The sequence below is a fragment of the Mustela nivalis genome (genome assembly GCF_964662115.1).
Source record: "Mustela nivalis genome assembly, chromosome: 19".
In the NCBI taxonomy this organism is placed as follows: domain Eukaryota; kingdom Metazoa; phylum Chordata; class Mammalia; order Carnivora; family Mustelidae; genus Mustela; species Mustela nivalis.
The window spans coordinates 15,313,377-15,334,807 of record NC_139038.1 but is presented as its reverse complement, the minus strand read 5'-3'; the positions used below and the strand labels follow the sequence as shown (position 1 = coordinate 15,334,807).

Genomic DNA, 21,431 nt, shown 5'->3' with positions numbered 1-21,431 from the left:
CAGACTCCCCGCCAAGTGGGAAGCCCCATGCTGGGCTGGATCCCAGGACCCAAGATCATGACCTGAGCTGAAGTCAGACGTTGAAACAACCAAACCACCCAGGTGCCCCTGTGTATCTTCTTTGATGAGGTGTTCGTTTAGGTCTTTTGGTCATTTTTAAATTGGGTTGTTTGTTTTCTTATTGTTTGAAGAATTTGTTGTATATTTTGGATGACAGTCCTTTATCCTGTGTCTTTCATAAATATTTTCTCCTAGCCTGTGGTCTGTTTTCTCATTTTCTTGATGTTTCACAGAGAAGATGTTTTTAATTTTTATGAAGTCCACTTGATCTGTTATTTCTTTCATGGAAGTATCTTTGGCGTTGTAGCTGAAAAGTCGCCACCAAACTCAGGATCATCTAGGTGTTCTCCTGTATGATCATCTGGGAGCTTGTACAGTTTGCATTTTACATTGAGGTCTAGTGGTCTGGCGTTGTTTTCTGCGTGGTAGAGAGGCAGATTCCTGGTTCTTTCCACTCGGCCATTTTGCCTGAATCCTCTCTGTTCATTTTTTTCCTTTCTTTCCCTCTCTTAGTTGTTCAAACAAGGTATTTCCCTTGATCTGTCCATAAATTCACAGACTTTGTCATCTCCATTTGGTTAGTAAGTCCAGCCAGTGAATTTATTTCATACATTATGTTTTTTAGTTATAAAATTTCCATTTGTTTATTATTTATAATTTCTGTCTCTTTCCTAAGAGCTTACTTTATTCCACTCACTTCAAGAATGTTGTTGCAGTAGCTACTTTAATGTCTTATAGTTCCAACATATGGGTTATTGTAGGTTTGGTATCTGTTGATTATGTTTTCCTTTGAGAATGAGTTGTCTTTTCTTTCTTTCCATTGAGGTAATTTTAAATTATGTCTTGGACCTTTTGAATATTACAGACTCTGGACCCTGTTAAAACCCTCTGGTTCATGTTGCTTTTTTTTTTCTTTGTTTCTTTTAGCAGTTAGTCAACCCAGTTAGGTTCACACCTCAAGTCTCTTGCCTTCCATGGGCAAGATTCATGTCAGTTTAGTTTTTAAAACCTTTGATCTGCAGCTTTGGATCTTTTTTGCAAGTGAGACTAGAGTGTGATTGGTGTTTGCTGGGCCGAGTCTGGTTTTTGTTGCTTGGGGCTCTTCTGCACACGAATAGCTCAGGCTGAACCTAGGGTTTGTGCTGAATGGTAATCAAATTCAGGGGAATTCCCTTCTCTAGCATACCTCTCTGGGGTTGCCCCATACTCTTTGACCCACTTGAGCCCTGGCCCCCATTGGTTCTCTGGCCACAAGTACTGAATTTCTCTCAGAGATTTAGCTGCCCACATGTACAGTTGTTACTGCTGCCACCCTTGGGGCAAAGCAAGGAAGGAAAGGGAAAAAAGGTGTATTACTTGGCACTCTGGACCCCCGAGACTCTCTTCCTGGTTACACTCACTGCTTGGGCTCCCTGGGGGAGCTGCCCCTGAGGTGTGAGTTTCATCCAGATTTCCAGGGCCCAGGGGCCTCTTTCCCCAGTGTTGTGGCTGGAAGGATGGGGCTCCTGTTGGAGTCTTAGCTGCCTATTGCAACTACTGCCATAGCTCCTCTGTGGCCCGAGGATCAGGGCTATAAGAGAAAAGAGAAAACAAAGCAAAAGAAACTCAAGTCCTCCCCCGACACTAACTAGTTCTTCAAGTTGATTTCCCTCCTCCCCAGTCCTCCTCCTCTTGTATACTTTTCATTCGGAGCCCTCGGGTTATTGCTTTTGTATGTAGTCCTGGTGTTGGTACAGTCAGCAGAAAGGTTGGCTTCGGTGGTCTCACCCTTCTCTTATGTACAACACAAGTCCTCATAGTTGGTTTTTAAGACTTCTTCTCAGTATTTGTCTGGTCTGATGTATTGCTTCCCAATCCCTACATCTTTTCTGCTACAAATATGTACCTGGCCACCATTCGAGAACCCCACAAATGGGGTGTCTGGCTGGCTCAGTCAGTAGAGCAGAGACTCTTGATCTTGGAGTTGTGGTTGCAAGCCCACGTCAGGCATAGAGTTTAATTTAAAAAGAAAGAAGCCCAAAATGAGAATGGGCTTGTAAGATGATACACGATTGACCATAATCTATGTAAATTTTACGCACATTGTAATGTTCAGATCAGTTCCTTTTTACCATTTGTGATCCTACTAAATTTGAGGATTTTTAACTTCCTTTGTGACTTTTTGGTGCCTTTCATTAAGTGGTTGATTTCTGAGATAGATCATGTGCCAGGATAGTCACATTAGGTTGTCCGTGACAGTGGGACGCGGAAGCGGCAGGCAGTGTTGTTCTCCAAACAACCAGGAGAGGGGGCTGGCGGGCTGCTTTCTCTGTAGAGGCCGGGAGCCTTCTCCAAGGTGCAGTCAACTGTTTCAGCCGCTTGGCTTTCCACAGTACCTGTGACCCAGGGGCTGCTTGCCGGATGCTATCAAGACCGGGTCCATCTTGGGCTAGCCAGTGCGACAGAAGACAGGAATCCCATTTATAGCAGAAACTGCTGAAGTGCCCTTTGACCCTTCTGTCTGCGTATCTCCTGAGAGTTCTTCTCTGCCGTCCTCGCTGGGGGAGGAGATTCATGATAATAGCCCTTACACGGTCCGGGTCTCCTGGGACAAGGAGACCTTATACCTTATTAATTTGGTTAAAAACCTGCACTGTTAGAGTCCTTGAGGGCATAGTAGGGACTTCATAACTTTATTCAACAAAATGATAGCATTGAGACTCCACTCGAAGTCCTGTTGCTCCGGTAGCATGTTCGTTCCCCAGAGCATGTGGTTCTTTAATCATTGATTCTTGCTGGAGGTATTTGGTTCTTGAGAACTGCAGCCTGGCTTCCAGCCCCGGCTCGTCCCGAGATATCCTCCCTAAGACGCGCAGCTACACTTCCCAGGAGTAGAAGGACCATAGGTGGGTTTGTAAAATAACTTAGAGTCCTTAAAAGGAACTCATCTGTACACAGATTACTCTTGGGGTTTGGCACTGTATGTGGGACGTGTACTTCTAGGGCCAGCAAAGCTCCGAGGAGACGGGAGGTTGTCGCGTTTCCCTGCTGTCTGGCGTGTGGTTACGCTGTCTGCTCTCAGAGCGTGGAATCCTGCCCCAGGTCTCCCCGGTGTTCAGCAGTTGTCGCCTCTTTGTACTTTTCCTGAAAGTCGGTCCTGCCTAACTCTTTAACTTACCCTCCAGCTTTGTCTCTATTTGGGGGACACAGATGAATACAGTGTAATGGTGGGAGGGTCATAGAGAGACCCACTGAAGTGTCAGAATTTGAGTATAACGTTTTGTCTCTGGGAGGTGACACTGGGTTTTAATATAAAGGAAGAGTCAGTCAGGTGCAGGCGAGTTAGTTCTCTCTGAGCAGAGGGAATGTGGTGTGTGAGGCACAGAGTCAAGTAGCCTGATGCTTTTCTGGGCAGTGTGTAGTTTCATCTCTTGGGGTCTGAGTGCGTGGGGAGAGCAAATGCATGTGAACCTCGGGAGATTGACAAACACCAGGTTTCAGTCGGCTCTGGAGACTGAACCAAGGACATTCAAACTCGTACCAAAACCTGTGGTGACAGCGGGAGGATTACGAGCAGGATAATGAGGTTGCCAGATTTTCATCTCTTAGAAGGTACTTTATTTGTAAATGAAGACAGGTTTAAAGAGTGGCAGACCTCTGGGGGTAGAGGCCATTGTCCTCTAACCAAGAAGAATTGGGGCTTATAGAGATGGTGAGGAGGGGATGGATATTTTGAAAAAGAAGCAATCTTAAAAAAAAAAAAAAAAGAGAGAGCTTTTAATTCTCGGTGACTTAATACTGGCAGTGGGTCAGAGGGAGGGTCAAGGATGACCCGCAGGTCTCTAGCCTGGGGGTCTGCTTCTTTACCAAGATGAGAAGTTGAGAGAGTAGAGCCGGCGTGTAGGAAAGGAGAGGCGGTTCACTCGGGATGTTGGAGCCTGACGCGGGCCTCGGGTGTTCAGGAGATATCTAGGTGGCCGCTGGTTACAGAGGTCTGGAGCTGAGGTCACGTGGCATGAAAACGTGGACGACTTGCCCTAAAACCTATAGTAGCAGGTGAGATTGTGAGGTTTGGATGTAAGGGGGTCAGACGGTGAAGGATGGACCGTGGGCATGCGACAGAAGCAGGCAGCAGAAGACAAAGCCCAGAAGGAGATGAAGGTCTAGTTGAGTAAGAGAATCAGGAAAGAATGGTTTGTGCAGAGGGCTCAGGGTAGACAGTTTTAAGGAGGGAGTGATAGCACAGGACCGGGGAGAGCAGGACAGGGGACCATCCGCTGGAGTTGTCCATGTGGAGGTCACCGGGCCCTTTGGCAAGAACGGTTTTGGTGATCCGTTGGGACAGGAGCTCAAGTGCAGTGAGCTGAAGTGACGGGGCGAAAGGGGAGACGGTGGAAGCAGGCTTGGTTAGAGGTGAGGGGAGACGGGACTGTTTGCAGCCCCGGCCCCCGAGCTGGAGCCTGCGGGAGTGTGGTTCCGTGATTTCGCTCCTGCCGTGCTCAGCTCCTCGAGTGTGGCGGCAGAGACCTTGCTGGGTTGGTTGGACTCCAAGTGGGCTCCTTCAGGGGGCAGCGGTGAGCGATTTTGTTACTTGGGGACTCGCAAGGCCCTTCTCTGTAACCGCCGGACCGGCTCCAGCCAGGACAGCGACTGGTCGGTGAGAGGAGTTCTATCGCTGTGACTGATCTGTAGCAGAGACACTCGTTCATTCGGCTGTCCTTTCCCTCTGTTCTTCGTTCATGCGGTTGGGTCATGATGGTAAGAATAATTTTATTTGGAATGAGGTTCATATTATTTTCCAGCTCAGTTGGGTCTTTAAAACTGCTTGCTGAATGGGGGAGGAGTGCCTGGGTGGCTCAGTGGGTTAAAGCCTCTGCCTTCGACTCAGGTCATGATCTCAGGGTCCTGGGATCGAGCCCCGCATCGGGCTCTCTGCTCAGCAGGGAGCCTGCTTCCCCCTCTCTCTCTGCCTGACTCTCTCTTCCCTTAGCTCTCAACCTACTTGTGATCTTTGTCTGTCAAATAAAGAACTAAAAAATCTTAAAAACAAAAACAAAAAAACTGCTTACTGGGGGTGGGGAGGGCACACCTGGGTGGCTCAGTGGGTTACGCGATGGTCTTTGGCTCAGGTCGTGATCCTGGAGTCCCGGGATCGAGTTCTGCATTGGGCTTCCTGCTGGGCAGGGAGTCTGCTTCTCCTGCTGACCCTCCCCTTTGTCATGCCTGTGCTCTCTCTCTCTCTTTCTCTCTCTGAAACAAATAAATAAAATCTTAAAAACAAAACAACACAAAAACTGCTTGCTGGGGGCACCTGCGTGACCCAGTTAGTTCAGCATCTAACTTTGGCTCAGGTCAGGGTCTCAGGGTCCTGGCATGGAGTCCTGTGTTGGGCTCCTTGCTCAGCAGGGGTCTGCTTCTCCTGTTCCCTCTCTCAAGGACAGACAGACACACCTGCTCGCTGGTCTTATTCCTGGTCCGTCCTGCCTTCTCAGATGGTGACGTCACTTCCTTCACTGAGAAAATTATCCAGTGAATGAACGGCCTTTCCCTACAGGTCCCCTCAGATCTGCCCCCCGCCCAGTGCTGTGGCCTCAGTGGAACACAATGAGCCTCTTTGTTCTTCTGGGAGTCTTTCTCCCTTTCTCCCCTATAATTTCAGTCTTTCCTTGTGCTTAGCTCTCAGCCGGCAGCCGTGCTGCAGTGTCCCTCCAGAACCTGCCGTCCCCAGGCTGGCGCGCTCTCTTAGTTCTACCTGTCAGGAGGGTGTTTTGGTCTGTGGTGCTGCGCAGAACCAGACCCGTGCGCTCTGTGACTGCAGAGATCAGTAGGTCAGTATCAGGCACGGCCAGTCTACCCTGTGCAGTGTCCGCTGTCCCCTCAGGCTGCCAGTCCTGATGCTCCTTCTGCCCACTCAGAGCTCCGTCGTCTGAGCCTTGTGCACCCACGGCTGCCGCGGTCCCTACCACGTCCCCCCGCACCTCACCACGTCTTCCCGGGGCCCAGACGGGCTTAGGTTCCACAGTCCCTGCGGCCTGTTGTCCGCTTGGTCCCATCTGTGTGCCTGGTGCGGCGGTGCCGGCGGAGGGGAGGGTGATTTGCAGGTGCCGCAGGCAGGGCCGGGCCTGCCGCTGGCCGTGGTCCTCCCGCACCCGCCGCGCACCTCCCCGGGGCTGCTCGGCGTGCAGCAGGGAGCCACTGTGCTCACTGTGCTTCGAACTCAGCGGAAAGGACACCTCTTCACGGGTGGCGTAGGGGGAGGCTCCGGCATCTGGTGAGGGACAGACTGCCAGTGCGCTGGGAAGGACGTCACGTCGCTCCGGCACTGTCGTCGCGCGGCTGCCTTTGTCCCGTCAGCCTCCTGTCGCCCTCCCGTTGCGGGGTCTTTCTGCTGCCCGACTTCGGGCACTTCTCCGATTTCCTGAGAAACCGTGCTGTGGTGGCAGAATCTCCCGGAAGCACCCCGAGGATCGTCCTTAAATCCCTGCAGAGCGGTGCTGTGCCACGCTGGTCTTGGCTTTCCGTTGTGAAATACCAGATTAGGCTTGGAGGGAACGTTCACCCTCCGAGAATTAAAGTTGTCAAGTCGTTCTGCTTGGCCTTTACCTTCCTTAAGTCTTCAACCTACAGTGCACGTCGGAAGTAAAACGCTTCAGCTGTCTGCCTTTGCCTTCCGTCCTTTGCGCGTCCCACCGTCAGGCCTCGTCTTCTGTTCCTCCTGCCGTGTCCCCTTGCGTCCGAGTTGCGGGACAGGCGAGCCGGACTGACTTCCTTCTCTCCTCACATCTCCCCGCGCGCCATCTTTGAGTTTGTCTTTCGCAGGGAGCCTCTGAAACCCCTTCTGTACCCTACGCACAGACCCCATTGCTTCTGCTTTTGCATCTGCCTCTTGGACCTCCCTCACAGGTGGTTTTACTAGACACGGGCCAAACCTAAATTTGCTTTGGTCTGGGAAAACTGAGGTTTGTTTGAACAAAGAACATCAATGCAAACTGTACTGAAAGCAAATTGTTTAAAATCTGAGGGGCAGGACGCCTGGGTGGCTCAGTGGGTTAAGCCTCTGCCTTCGGCTCAGGGGACGATTCCGGGGTCCTGGGATCCAGCCCCGCATCGGGCTCTCTGCTCTGCGGGGAGCCTGCTTCCCTCTCACTCTCTGCCTGCATCTCTGCCTACTTGTGATCTCTCTGTGTGGCAAATAAATAAAATCTTTAAAAAAAAATAAAATCTGAGGGGCAGTGAGGAAGATGCCTTTCAAAAGCCTGATAACTTTAGAGCCAAATAAAGGGGAGTTTTCAGATCAAAATCTGGTTGCCATTGGTTGTCAGCCTGCCTGATGCAGCCACTCATGGCTCCTAAGAATTCCCAAGCTGGGTTAACGGGGTCGTATTGTGAATGCCTCCCCTCTGAGTGATTTGAGTCCAGTGAAATCTCATTAGAGCTAAGAATGTTTTGGGATCCTTAGTACTTTGGTTTTTCTTTTCTAAAATTGGGTTTTATTTTATCTTATAATTTCAGTTCATTTGAATGTTGGGTTCTGTACGTGTGATGCTTGGCTGTGTACCATTGATTATTATGGAAATCCTCTGTTGTATGTTTCTGTTTGCACTGTGGCGCACTTGTGGATTTTTTATACTCAAAATGTAGAATAGAGTCTGTTTTGAAGGTCTTAATAAAGCAGTGATACTGCATTACAGGAAAAGTAAAGGTTAATTTCTCCACAGTTAATCCTTAGTCCCCACCACAGTCATTCCACCAAACTCCTTGCACAGGCCGCTGGTGCCCTCTGTTTTGGCAAATCCGGTGACTTCTGACTGTCAACCTGCTCCCCCCGCCCCCGTCCTGGTCTTCACTTGCTGTGTAGTTGGTGTGGACTGTGGTGCACTCCCGTTGTTTCGTGTGACTCCTTGCTGATACGTCCAGTCTGCTGTCGCACTAGACCTAAAACTAGGCAGGTGGCTGGACAGAGTTCTCCTTGTTGTTCCGAAAGCAACCACAAACTCGAATTCAGATTTCAAATAATAAATTTTTCCCAAACAGCCTAAAAGCCTGACACTGACGCCTGACTCTTCTCTTTCCTTCTCCTGTCCCCGCCCCACTGAGGCGGTTGTTAGGTCCTGTTGACTGTACCTCGGGGTGGCCAGGAGCGCTTCACTGTCCAGTCTCATTGCCAGGCCTGCCTCATTTCTTCTCACCTGAGAGCATGTCACGCCTTTCCTCGGTTGCTTTCCGGTGTCCGCAGAGTCACGGGCAGCCCTGCGGCTGGAGCCCGTGTGGTCTTGTTGTGATGACCCAGCCTCAGGTCCCACAGCCTCTCCTGCAGCTGTTTCCCAAAACTCCGTAATGTTGTTCTTCTGGCCATTTCCTCGGGCTGTTCCGGCCCTGACTCCCCTTTCCTATAATCATTTTGAGTAGAAAATGCTTCAGGGCCCAGTGCAAGGGTTTCCTTCTCTGTGAAGTCATCTTTGAGTCTAGAGGAAATGTTTGGGGGATTATGAGGAGTAGAACTTAATTACAAGTGCCTCCCTAAGGACTGCCATTTGTGGAGACGTAGCTGTGTGACAGTCACCGTGTTGAATACTGAGTACTAGAAGCAGATGGTTAAGAGCATGAGCTCTGATGGCCGAGTCCCAGCTCTGCCATTTCCTAGCTGTGTAACCTCGGGCAAGTTGCTCACCATCTCAGCGTCGGTTAAGTCGGAGGGGTCAGTGTGCTCGCCATATGGAAGTAAGCAACAAATGGTAGCTGCCGGCAGTATAAACAGAGAGATGTTCGTCCCTCCGAACCCCCTGGTGAGATTCTAAGTTCTGTTCTCGTTGCTGTAGTACAGATGGTGAGACCCAGGCATAGGGCGGCTGGCTAATGTGCTGCTTCCCCCAAAGCAGCTGTGGGCCTGTGGCTCATTCCTCTGTTCCTTTCAGAATGTCGTTACGCTCAATAAATATTTACTGAGTTGAACTGAAAGCTGAGTCTGGAGCGCCTGGGTCAGAATGAGAGATGGAACTTCAAAATCGTCACCTACCCGGGGCGGTCACTGGAGCTCTTCTTTTTCTTTTAAGTCCTGTGTCACCTGTGAGAGTCTGCACATTTCAGCCACCCCTCTGGCAGTGAGCTCGCTGTGGCCTTGTGTCCGGTGAAAATTCTTACTTCAGCTGTTACATGTTTGTTAAGACTTGCTTGTGTTTGTCTTCTTTCCCCAGCTGGACTGTGGACTGTGTGGGTCGAGGACTACGCCTGTACCTCTGGACGTTAGCCCCTGCCCGCTTCCTGTCCTGGTTTTTGTTTTTTAAAATAATAAGTCAAAATCTGACGTTTAATATTAATCTCAAAAAGGAATTCTCAGCCATTTCTTTTTTTTTTTTTTTTTTTTAAGGTTTTATTTATTTATTTGACAGAGATCACAAGTAGGCAGAGAAGCAGCCAGGGGAAGCAGACTCCCCGCTGAACAGAGAGCCCGATGTGGGGCTCGATCCCAGGACCCTGAGATCATGACCTGAGTTGAAGGTATAGGCTCAACCCACTGAGCCACCCAGGCGCCCCAAATTATCAGCCATTTCTAAGTGATACCAACCAACCAAGATTGTTTCATAATCTTTCTGTAATCTGGATTAAGAGAATGTTATTTTCTTCCTATCTTTCAGACAAAATGTATTAAGACTGCACCTCTGCTATTTGTTACATTTCTTTTAGTCAGTGTCTCTGTTGTTGTCAGAATTCTGACACACACTTGGACCCTCCGAGAGTCTCTGACGTAGGCGCTCCTGTTCCCATGCTCTCATTTTACAGTGGAAGAAACTGAAGGCCACGTTCCAGCGGGTTCTCCCATTTGTCATCCGACACAGCGTTCTCTAAACAGTTTGGTTAAGACTCAGGATTCTGAAGGGAATAAGAGTTTTCAATTCTTTGTACCTTTCTTTTGACAGAGCTGAAAAGCTTCAGCTGTTGAATCACAGGCCTATGACTGCTGTTGAGATCCAGCTGGTGAGTGAAGACGGCCTGAGCGTGCGGGGCTGGTTTCTGGGCCTGCGGGGGAGGAAGGGTGATAAAGGCGGAGAACAGACGAGCGGGAATCGCCATTTCTTGAAAAGACGGCCCGACTACCCCCATTTCCTGACAGAAGGGGACCTCACCAGTTTGATCCTAGTTGGTATGGACTTGGTGAAAGTAAGAGACGAGAGGAAATTGAGTTCCTTCCTCAGGGTTTGGGCATCTCAGCGGCTCTATGTCTCCCTTGATGTCCTGCCCCGTTCTGGCCACTGGTTTCCTGTAGGGGTTGTTGCCAACCAGATGTTGCATGGAAACAATAGACTCACCACGACTCTGGCAGAATTTCTCCTCCCCGACTCCCGCCCTTCAACCCTACTCCCCCGTTTCTGTTCTCGGTTCACGCAGCACATGTGCCCTTCCTCCTGTGCTTTCTCGGCCGCCTGGCCCAGTCTCCCAAGCCAGAAGCCTGGAAGTCCTCCGCCTTTGATCTACGCACTCGGTCCCTAGGTTCCGTTGCTTCTGTCTTCCCTTGTTCTCTCTTCTCTCCCTGCTGCGCCGTGTCCATTTCTGTCACTTCTCAGTGTGGCTCTCGCGGTTGTCCTCTTGTCATGCCTGTCTCAGTCTGGCCTTTCCAGTTGGCCTTTCCCACCACGGTCAGTTCACTTGCTAAAACCACAGACTCGATGGTCTTGTTTCGCTGCATACGACCATTCAGTGGACTCTCATCACTTGCACAGGCGACACAAGCTTTAGAATGGTGCGAAGCCGCCAGAGCAGAAGCCACACAGAGTCTAAGGAGAGTATGAAAATGAGGCAGTGAGACAAACCGAGCAGCTGCTGTGTTGATGTCCTGGGGCAGTTTCCCTCCGCTGTGCAGGGCAGAGAATACCACCGAAGCTCTAAATATCAGGCAGGCCATTTAACTGCCGGTTTAAGAAAAAAAACTGATCAGAGAATTAACAAAAGGAGAATTAAGGAATTTGCAAAGTCAAGTTTAGAAGAAGTTCTCCTTTGTCAAAGTTCCTTCAGAAAAGTGTGGAAGAAAGTAACCAGAAATACCTATGATGTTTAGAGTTGCTTTATAAAGAACCCTTTTTGAAAGTGTCACGGGAATTTAGTTTTTGATTATAACTTTTATTGTCATCCCAGTGTTGTGTCTGTCCTTCAAAGTGCACCCAAAATCAAATTAGAAAAATTCCTTCCATAAAGGGTGACTTTCTGGGGGAACTGGCCTTTAGGCTAAATAGAAATCCTTTTTTTTTTTTTTTTGGTACCCTTATTCTGATGCTTTCAACTGTGTTGGAGATACGGCTTAGAAAAGAAAAAACAAACAAATCAGCAGGAAACTAATCCATGTCCCTCTGGGTTAAAGATCACATGTCCTGTCTCCTCCAACTTTAATCAGCAACATATGTTATTCATGGCTCAGTGACAGAGGAGAGAGATGAGGATTAGCGTGACCTCAGCCCTGTAGAAACTCTGTCGTTACTTGGTACAATTAGCTACTATTAAGAGTGTCTGCTGTATGCCATGGGATTTGTGGATGTCACCTTTCATGCCCTCCGCAGAGTCTGTGCTAGTGACGGGCTAATTGGGTCTGTCTGACAAAGCCATACTTTCTCCTCCAAGCCATGTGCTCTGCATAGCGAGAAGGAAGATGTGTGTGGCATCCCCGGAGACTGTCTGTTCTTTTGGTCTTTTCACAGGTGGGTAGTAGGTCTTCATGTGTATGTTGTTTCCCAGCAGTCAGACCGTTCTGTAGTCCGGTTTCCCCCAAGCCTGGGATTGGGCTAAGAGGGTAGCGAAACATTTACCGAGGCTTGTGGCAGTGTCTCTTCTCCCAAGGAGGGATAAGAAATGAGGTTTTCGCGCAGGGTGTGAAGTACAGAGGATTCCCTGCGGTAACCTTACAGCTCATTTATTCTCCTCACGCCCAGAAGCATGTGCGGCACCCAGCATTTATTAGTGTTCCGTTTTGGAGGCTGAAGCTGCTTTTAGTTACACCTCAGCCATGATTTGCTGAGATCCACAGATCCACAGGTGACTGTCTGCTGTCTGTGAGGGAAGGAGGAAGCCACCAGCTTCTGTAATTTCTGCCACTCGTGTGTTCGTATGGGAACAGTTCGTGAGCTCTCTGGCTCTCAGTTCGTGAGCTCACAGGACAGTGAGCCTCATGACCTCACAGGCCACTGTCCTGAATAGCACTGCCATATATGTATGCCTGTTAAAAGTCAGTGGCTCAGATGGTTAAGCCTCTGCCTTCAGCTCAGGTTATGGCCCTAGGGTCTTGGGATTGAGCCCCGCATCAGCCTCCTGGCTCAGCGGGAGGCCTGCTTCTCCCCCTCTTCCTGCTTGTGTTCTGTCTTTCTCTGTCAAATAAATAAACAAAATATTTTTTTTTAAAGTTAATGATTATAGGGGCATCTGGGTGGCTCAGTGGGTTAAGCCTCTGCCTTCGGCTCAGGTCATGGTCTCAGGGTCCTGAGATGGAGCCCCGCGTTGGGCTCTCTGCTCAGTGGGGAGCCTGTTTCCCCACCCCTCTCTGCCTGCCTCTCTGCCTACTTGTGATCTCTGTCAAATAAATAAATAAAATCTTCTTTTTTAAAAAAGTGATTATTGGGCACCTGAGTGGCTCAGTGGGTTAAGACGCTGCCTTCGGCTCAGGTCATGATCTCAGGGTCCTGGGATCGAGCCCGCGTCAGGCTCTCTGCTCACCAGGGAGCCTGCTTCCTCCTCTCTCTCTGCCTGCCTCTCTGCCTGCTTGTGATATCTCTCTGTCAAATAAATAAATAAAATCTTAAAAAAAAAAAAAGTGATTATTAAATGTCTTGGAGTGAATAAGAGTTTTATGGCTTACAAAACACTGTAATATGTGTTCTCATTTGGTCCTTACTGTAGGCATTACTTTCATTTTACAGTGGAGAAAACTTGAAAGTTACAGAGATTAAGTGAACTGTTCTGGGTCAAATAGTTAGAAGTGTCCATTGTTACTAGTTTGAGTTGTTTTGTTGTTTCAGGTAAAGTAGGAAGTTTGTCTTGACAGCTTAGAATGAGAAGCAACCATTTTTGGAGTATAATAGGCCAGTTTGACAGCCCCTAGGAATTTGTATGTGATAAAACTTTCTTTTTGACCCATCTGCAAATACTTGGGATTTTCACATTCATGCGCCCTTATATCCAGAACAACTTGAGAACTCAGGTGTTTAGAGAATGTTGAGATGGTGCTTTGCGCTTCCTTATTTTGGCCTCAAGAGGGCTTAGTAAGTTTTTGGTTTCTGAGAGTTTCTTTTTGTGTCTATGTGTTTCATTTTGCTTAATGAGGTTTGGGTTTTCTTGCTGTGACTGGGAATCTTAGTGTGAAAAGTTTGTGACCCGAGGAGTGTGTGCTGATGAAAGCTTCTGTTCTTGGGCGCGCTCACATTAGCTGAGGCGTGACCATCGCTGCATCTGCCAGCCCAGAGACAGGGATGCAGGAAGGTGGCCTGGTCAAGTCTTCTCTATTTGGTGTTCTAAAAATGAAGGCTTCTCAGAAGTCGTATAACTAAATTTTTTCAAACCAGTGGACTCCAGTCTGCATCTCTGAGGGAGGAGAGAACAGAGGCATCGTACTCTAGAAAGAGCTGGAATCCAAAGTCACAAGACCTTGCACTACTTGCTGTGAGGCCCAAGTCGGGTTTTCTTCATAATGCTGAGCCCGCGCTGATGCATCTGTGGACGGCCGCGTGCTGGGTGGTGAGCACGAGTACTGCTGGTTGTCAGCGTCCCAGAGCCTTCTGGACCTCCCTGCCCGCTTCCCCCAAGCTGGGGAGCAGTTGTGAACCAAATGCATGTGCCAGTTCATGAGTTTGGAGACATTCCTCTCTCGGTGGAGACCATCTTTTCTTAAGATTAAATAATCAAATCAGATGTACCCCTTTCCAACTCCTTCATATTCTGGAGACAGTCTGTGTTAGATTACTTCCTTTTACACACCCTAATTTTACAATTTTAAAAAATGGATTTTTGAGGATCATTTCTTGTTCAATAGAGCTTACATTTTACGGAGCCTTTGAATCTTTAGGAAATGGTCATTTTATGTGACCGCAGCCCCATTGGTTCACTCAGGATCTCCCACCCTCGAACACTCAGGATTGTTCTCTGGTTGTAGAAACTTGAAGAGACCAGTGGTTTGCCAGGAGTTTGTGATGTGATCTTGGACACATTACCTGATCTGATCAGCTTCTCTGCTGTCGTCTGAAGTGAGATAGACTGAAATCCTTTTCAGGCTTGTAAGCCTAGCTTGTCATTTGTTCTACTTAAATCTGCTGGGGTTTCTTCGTGGGATTCCTCTGGGTCTTAGTTGGCAGATTTCAGAGTTGCTTTGGGAAATGCCGCACAACAGGACCCTGGACACGTCTAGCCATTTGTGGTAGATGACTGGTGCCCCTGAGGGAACATGGGTCAGTGCTTTGCCTGCCGGTGTGTTACTCTTAAAAACATTGTCGACTGTGTTTGTATTCGTTAATAAATGGAGAACTAGAGGTGAGGCTGAGAAAAGTCGCTCATAATTGAGGGTCGTTCGTGTGTAGATTTCCAGGACGTGTCAAGCTGGGCTCTAAGTGGACCTAATTTAGTGAGACAGCAGGGGTCATTCCCCAGCCGTCACTCCTCAGACTCCTGCTCCACGTTCCCAGGAGAGCACCAGGGCCGCATGGTGTGTGTTAGGTTGATTGTAGGTGTTAAGTGTTGGGCAGGTCTGGCTTGGGATTCCCATCCTCTCCTGGGCCGGGCTTGTTGCGAGGGTTGAGAGAAGTACCAGACGGGAAGTGCCGTGTGCGGTCAGGCCCGCGAGCTCCCGGAAGAGCTGCCGGTGGTGGGAGTGGGGATGCGAAGTACAGGAGCCTCTGGCACGCAGTGGGCCACCGTCAGGTGAGTCGCTGGTAGGACTCCTGAGTTACAGCTGTGCTTGTGAAGTACAGAAGTGTGTAAAGGGCCATTTCGCTCGCCAGAGGTGAGTTTCCTTGGCACATACAACAGACTCACGTGTGCACGTGGGTGGATGTAGGACTGGTAGAGTTTTCTGTTTCTTTGAGGAAAAGTGCTAACCTGCAACTTGCTTTTTGCCTCGACCCATTTTGAGCAGTGGCTTCGGAATTGGAGTCGGCTTCTGCCTCCCTCCCGCCAGGACGGAGAGGACCGAGAGCCCCGGGGGGCTCTGGAGCCAGGCCCCGAGCCCGGCACGCCGGAGGCCAGCAGACCGGGAACAGCGTGGGTGGGGAGGGCAGGGCCGGACTCGGCCTGTGCGGCTCGACCGTAACCCTCCGAGGTCTCCTTCTGCAGATGGTGGAGGAGAGCGAAGAGCGGCTCACGGAGGAGCAGATCGAGGCGCTTCTCCACACCGTGACCAGCATTCTGCCCGCGGGGCCAGAGGCCGAGCCGAAGAGGAACCCGGACGACGCGACGGGGGATGACGAGGACGCTGCATAGTGGGGCACGGCCGGCCTGGCCGCCTCAAGACCCTGAGCAGTCAGCAGCCGGTGCCTGGGCACCCAGAGGATTGCTCCGGGTTTCCCTCTCCGTCCCAGCAGGCCTGCTTTCACAATTGGCTGCAGAAACCACAAAAACAAGCTTAGAAGAGCTCCTCGTGCCTCCGAGAGACACAGCGTGGTGCAGACAGACGGAGGCTGTCAGGGCAGAGAGCTGAAGGGAGGCGGTCGACGTCAGGACGATGACCGTGCAACCCCTGTGGTAAAAATGTTTCTTCTGTGGCCTTTGCCGTAGTCGTGGGCAGGCCCTGTATGCAGCAGGAGGACTGCTTGTGTCACCTGTGATGGGCCGTGTCGGAGTCATGTCGTCTGCTGCTCTTGGCGCTTCCTGAGCAGGGACGCTGAGTACCATTGTGGGCTGCTGAGCCGGGAGAATCCAGGCAGATGACCAGACGCTCCCGGAGCCACATGTCGTTGCTGTAGGTTGGAATGAGCCGCTGGACTTGGCTCACCGGAGAGGAATCTCTTCCTCGAGAACAGCAAGGATAAGAGAGGCCTGGCAGGGCTCTTGTTCACCGGCTCACTACTTAGTCTGCAACCTTAGGGCACCCGCCCGTTCCAGTGGACGAGCCGCACAGCAGGCCGCGGACAGCAGTGACCGAAGTCCAGTGCCGGCTGCCCGTCGGACCGTGTGCGTCTCCTGCCCGCCCCCTGAGGCCAGGTGGGCTGCGCTTGCACCAGGGTGGGTTGTTTGCGTCTTTAGAAGGGGCACAGATAGGGACCGGATATGAAGGACTAGAGCCTGGTTATGAGAACTGGAGCTTGTTGGCGGTGGCAGTGGCCTCAGCGCTCCAGTTCCGGGTCCTGGGAGAAGGACCATTGAGGAGCTTGCTGATACCAAGGTCTGGAGAGTTCAGGAGCCCCAGACGGGTGGCTGCCTTCGGTCCTGGGATTGGAATATTGCTCAACAGTAATTGTCCACATTTGTTCTGCCCCCCATTTGGGGAAGAAAATGCCCACAGACATTAATTTTTCAAGTCAGTGCTTCTTTTATTGTGAGATTACATATTTTTTGGTGCTATTAATTGGGTTACTTCCCACGCCCTTGTAATTACAAGATTATTTCAACCACCCCCAACCCCGCCAGTCACAGTGATGTGGTGGTTAACCGGTTATCACTGAGGATCAGTTGAGACCTGTTTACAGGCACAAAACTAGAATTCGAAGGGCAGTTGTTTTTAAATTTCTCTTCGGTATTGGGAGTTTTACCAGGAACTGTTGACTTATTTGTCAAGGCATCGAACCTGTGTCACTGTTTCATTTTAACCTTGAGTGTATTCAGTGCATTTAATGGATTAATCTAGTTAATAATAAATTATTTCCAAGTGACTGCCAACTTTTGGTATTTTATAAATATTTGAAGAGTTTGTTTTGCCATGAATAGAAATAAAATCTGACTTAAAAGGTGAAATGTGTAAGTTTTTTATTAAAAAAAGAAATTGAATCTATTTAGGTCTGAAATCTGTTTTAGATTGCAAGAAAATTTCAAGTTTCAATACTTGGGACCTGAATTTAACCTCCATTTCTGATGAAGGCAGGCAGGCTCTGGAAGACTTAGAGGAAATATATTCTGTGTAATATTCCTGCCATATTAATAACATTTCAGAAATAAGATAATTTGCACAGGAAATGTAATCAGTATCACATCTGGGAAGGAGAGCGGGGGAGCCTGGGAATCTTTTCATTTTATATCCTTCTGTGTGGTCTTCGTTTCTGACCCTATGACTGTTGTGTTCTTTAAAAAGAAGAAAGCACATTCGTGTGTTTGCTGTCCTTGGCCTTTGTGCGTGTTACGGAATGTGTTCTTGACAGTTGAATTATGTCCCCGTACAGAGGTTCACTCCCAGTGTCTGGTCACCCTAGGAGGGGCAGCTCTAAGGGGATCTGGGTCAGGCATGTGAGGAAGGCAGAGTTTTGAGAACTGTTGCCAGTGTAGGGCTCAGTCACTGTAGCTAGATGTATTTTTAGGTCGACCAGTCTCCCTTTGTTATTCCAGGCTTTCCTAGAATCTCAGTTTGCTTTTTTATTTTTTTTTTTAAGGGGAAAGCCCTAGTTTTTGACACAGGAAGATTTTTCAGTTATCTATCAAGAAGATAATACAGCTGAACTCTTAAAAAATTGACTCCCAGTGAGAGGTTTACCCAAATATTTCCCTTGCCCCCTTTTGCTTAAAAGTTAGAGCATGAGGGCACCTGGGTGGTTCAGTTGATTAAGTGTCAGACTCTGGATTTTGACTCAGATCATGATAACAGGGTTGTGGGATCAAGCCCCACATCGGGCTCCATGCTTAGTGGGGGGTCTGCTTGAGAGTCTTCTCTCCTTCTGCCCCTCGCCCTCCCACGCACACTCTCTAAATAAATAAAATCTTTTTTTAAAAAAGTTACAATATGGGGGTGCCTGGATGGCTCAGTGGGTTGGGCCTCTGCCTTTGGCTCAGGTCATGATCTCGGGGTCCTGGGATCGAGCCCCACATCGGGCTCTCTGCTCAGCGAGGAGCCTGCTTCCCTCTCTCTCTGCGTGCCTCTCTGCCTACTTGTGATCTCTCTCTGTCAAATAAATAAAATCTTTTTTAAAAAGTTACAGTATGACCTACTGCCACCTCAGAGGACTTCCCATTTATTCAGGGTTTGTTCATAAAATAGTGGGTACCATTTCCCTAAATTGTGCACCAGCTCAAAAGCTTACCCCCTAGTGAGAAATAAGTAAATCAATGCTCCAGAAAGCCTTTGCTAAATCATTTTCTCCCCGGAAACTAATTTAACACCCGCTTGTGTAAGTGGATCATTCCTCAGTAAACAATAAAACATCACAGACTCTGAAAAGAATCATAGACCTTGTTTAATTACACAATGAACAAATGGGTTAAGAGGAAGTAAAACTGCTTAGAGATCCTTTTACTTATTTTTAAGATTATACCATTCTGTGGTTTTGACTGTATCACAGGGTTGCACCACCATCGCTCCCAATTCCAGAACAGCCATCACTCTTCATCAACATTTCCCCCACGGCCTCTGGCAGCCACTGACCTGCTTTCTCCTGGATGTGTTGCCTGTCTGGGTCATTTCACACAAATCGAGTCTTACAGTATATAGTGTCTAGCATCTGACTTCTTTGGGTTAGCGTATTTTCATGGTGCAGCTATGTTGTTGCTTTTTATGGCTGAACAGTAGCTCATTGCACGGATGTACCATTGTTTGTTCATTCCTCAGTTGCTGGACGTTCAGGTTGTTTCTACTCTGGCTGTTGTGAACATTCCTGTAGAAAATTTTGGTGACTTGTGTTCTTTCTCTTGCATATGCTTAAAAGTGGAATTGGTGGGGGCGCCTGGGTGGCTCAGTGGGTTAAGCCTCTGCCTTCGGCTCAGGTCATGGTCCCAGAGTCCTGGGATCGAGCCCCACATCGGGCTCTCTGCTCGGCAGGGAGCCCGCTTCCCGTCTCTCTGCCTGCCTCTCTGCCTGCTTGTGATCTCTCTGTTACATGAAGAAATAAAAAATCTTAGAAAAAAAAAGGGGAATTGGTGGGCTATGTGATGACTCTGTTTAACTGTTTGATGAGCTGCCGGGCTGTTTTCCGTAGCACTCGCACTGTACCGTGTTTCCACCCACCGGCGGGACGTGGTGGAGGGCGTGGCGGAGCCGGTCTCTCTCTTGTTACTGTCCCTGTTGGTTAGAGCCATCCCCGTGGTTGTGAAGTGCTCGCTCTCTGTGGTTTTCATTTATAATTCCCTAATGGCTGTTAAAGCTGAGCATCTTTTTGTGTCCTTACTGGCCACTTTTATATGTTCTTTGAAGGAAGGTTCGTTGAAATCCTTTGCACTTAACAAAAAAAAAAAAAAATTTTTTTTTCAAGGAGGTTCACAGAGAAACTGAACAGAAAGGGAATTCCTATGCAGGCCCTTGCCCCCTCCGAAGGTTCCCCTGTTACTCACATCATGCGTTAGTGTGGTATACTCGTCACATTGGGTGAGCCAGTGTTGATAAACTTTTACTACTTAAAGTTCATAGTTTATATTAGGTTTCACTCTGTTGTACATTAGAAAGTGCAGTAATGCATAGATAGAATGGGGGTTGTGGCAAATACATGTATTCAGCCACTACAGTATCATCAGAATATTTTCAGTTTCCCGAAGACACCCTGTGCCCCACCTTTCATCCCCTCTTCCTCGGATCCCTTTCAGTCACGGGTATTTGTACTGTCTCCACAGCTTTGCCTTTCTCAGAGGGTCGTACAGTTGGAATCGTGCAGTATGTGGTCTCGGCAGGTTGGATTTTTCACGTAGCAATATGCATTTAAGATGACTCCATTTGGGGACGCCTGGGTGGCTCAGTTGGTTTAGCGTCTGCCTTTGGCTCAGGTCATGATCCCAGGGTCTTGGGGTCGAGCCCCGCATCGGGATCTCTGCTCATCGGGGAGCCTGCTTCTCCTTCCTGCTGCTCCCCCTGCCTGTGCTCGATCTCTGTCTCTCTCTGACAAATAAAAAAATAAAATCTTCTGAAAAAAGGTTACTCCATGTGATTCCATGGCATGATAGCTCATCTCTTTTTAGTACTGAATAGTATTTAGTATTCCATTATCTGGGTATACCTGTTTGTTTATCCATTCGGCTATTGAAGGTCCTCTTAATTTCTTCCAGATTTTGGTAATCATCAAAAAAGGCCACTGTAAACATGTGTATGCACATCTGTGTGAGCAGAAGTTTTCAGTTCATTTTGGAAAATACCAAGGAGTATAACAGCTGGGTCATGGGGTAAGGGTTTGTTTAGTTTTATAGGAAACTGGTAACCCACATTACACAATGACTGTGCCGCTCAGCAGCAGAGAATCAGAATTCCTTTCGTTCTGTGTCCTCACTAGAATTTGGTGGTATCAGTGTTTCGGGTTTTGGCCATCCTAATAGGTATGTTGTGGTATCATGTTGTTTTCATTGAAATTCCCTAAAGACATAAGATATCCATATTATTTGCCCTCTGTGTATCTTTATTAGTGAGTGTCCAGATCTCTTGCCATTTTATTTTTTTTAAAATATTTTATTTATTTGACAGATCAGAAGTAGGCAGAGAAGCAGGCAGAGAGAGAGAGGAGGAAGCGGGCTCCCTGCTGAGCAGAGAGCCCAATGCAGGACTCGATCCCAGGACCCTGGGACCATGACCTGAGCTGAAGGCAGAGGCTTAGCCCACTGAGCCACCCAGGCGCCTCTCTTGCCATTTTCTAATTAGGTGGTTTTGTTGTTGTTGTTGTTAAGACTTAAGTGGTTTTTAAAATCTATTCTGGATACTAGGCCTCTATCAAGTGTTTTGCAAATACTTTCTGCTAGTCCACGATTTGTCTTTTTATTCTTGTACAGTCTTTTACAGAACAGAAGTTTTTAATTTTAATGAAGTCCAGCCTGTCCATTTTTTTCTTTCATGGATCATAGTTTTGATGTTGTACCTAAAAAGTCACCGTGAAGCTAGATTATCATCATGAGGTCACCTTGATTTCCTCCTGTATTACCTTTTGGAACTTTATAGTTTCGTATTTCACATTTCGGTCTGGTTAATTTTGAGTGATTTTTTTGCAAAAAGTGTAAGGTCTACATCTGCCTGTTCTTCTGGTGTGTGAGTATCCAGTTGTTCCAACACCCTTTGCTGAGAAGACTGTCCTTTGTCCTTCTGATTGCTTTTGATCCTTTGTCAAAGCTCAGTTGCTCTTGCATCAGGTGGTTCTGGACTCTGTTCTGTCCCATTGTTCTGTGTGCTCCTTCACGAGTAGCTCGCGGTCTCGATTCCTGTGGCTTCGTACTGAGTCTTGAAGTCATGTAGTGTCAGTCTCCTTGTTCTTCTCCTTTGCCCATTTTTAATTGAGTTGTTTGTCTCTACTGTTGAATTGCAAGATTTCTTTATGTAT

The 21,431-nt window shown here is 48.4% G+C and overlaps 1 protein-coding gene across 6 annotated transcripts in view; it reads left to right on the top strand.

The window, feature by feature from the left end:
- The window catches only part of CRCP (CGRP receptor component), a 48,716-nt gene that overhangs the window by 25,776 nt on the left and 1,509 nt on the right, over nt 1-21,431 (top strand). For 2 of the 6 annotated variants that reach the window (XM_082714453.1, XM_082714454.1), the window contains 2 exons: nt 9,957-10,014; nt 15,340-16,956. In XM_082714453.1, the coding sequence (XP_082570579.1) occupies nt 9,957-10,014; nt 15,340-15,486 (205 nt within the window). In that variant the 3' untranslated portion in view covers nt 15,487-16,956. Of the gene's footprint in view, nt 1-9,956; nt 10,198-15,098; nt 16,957-21,243; nt 21,348-21,431 lie in introns of those variants that run through there. The other 4 variants (XM_082714455.1, XM_082714450.1, XM_082714451.1 and 1 more) reach the window with 4 other exon arrangements.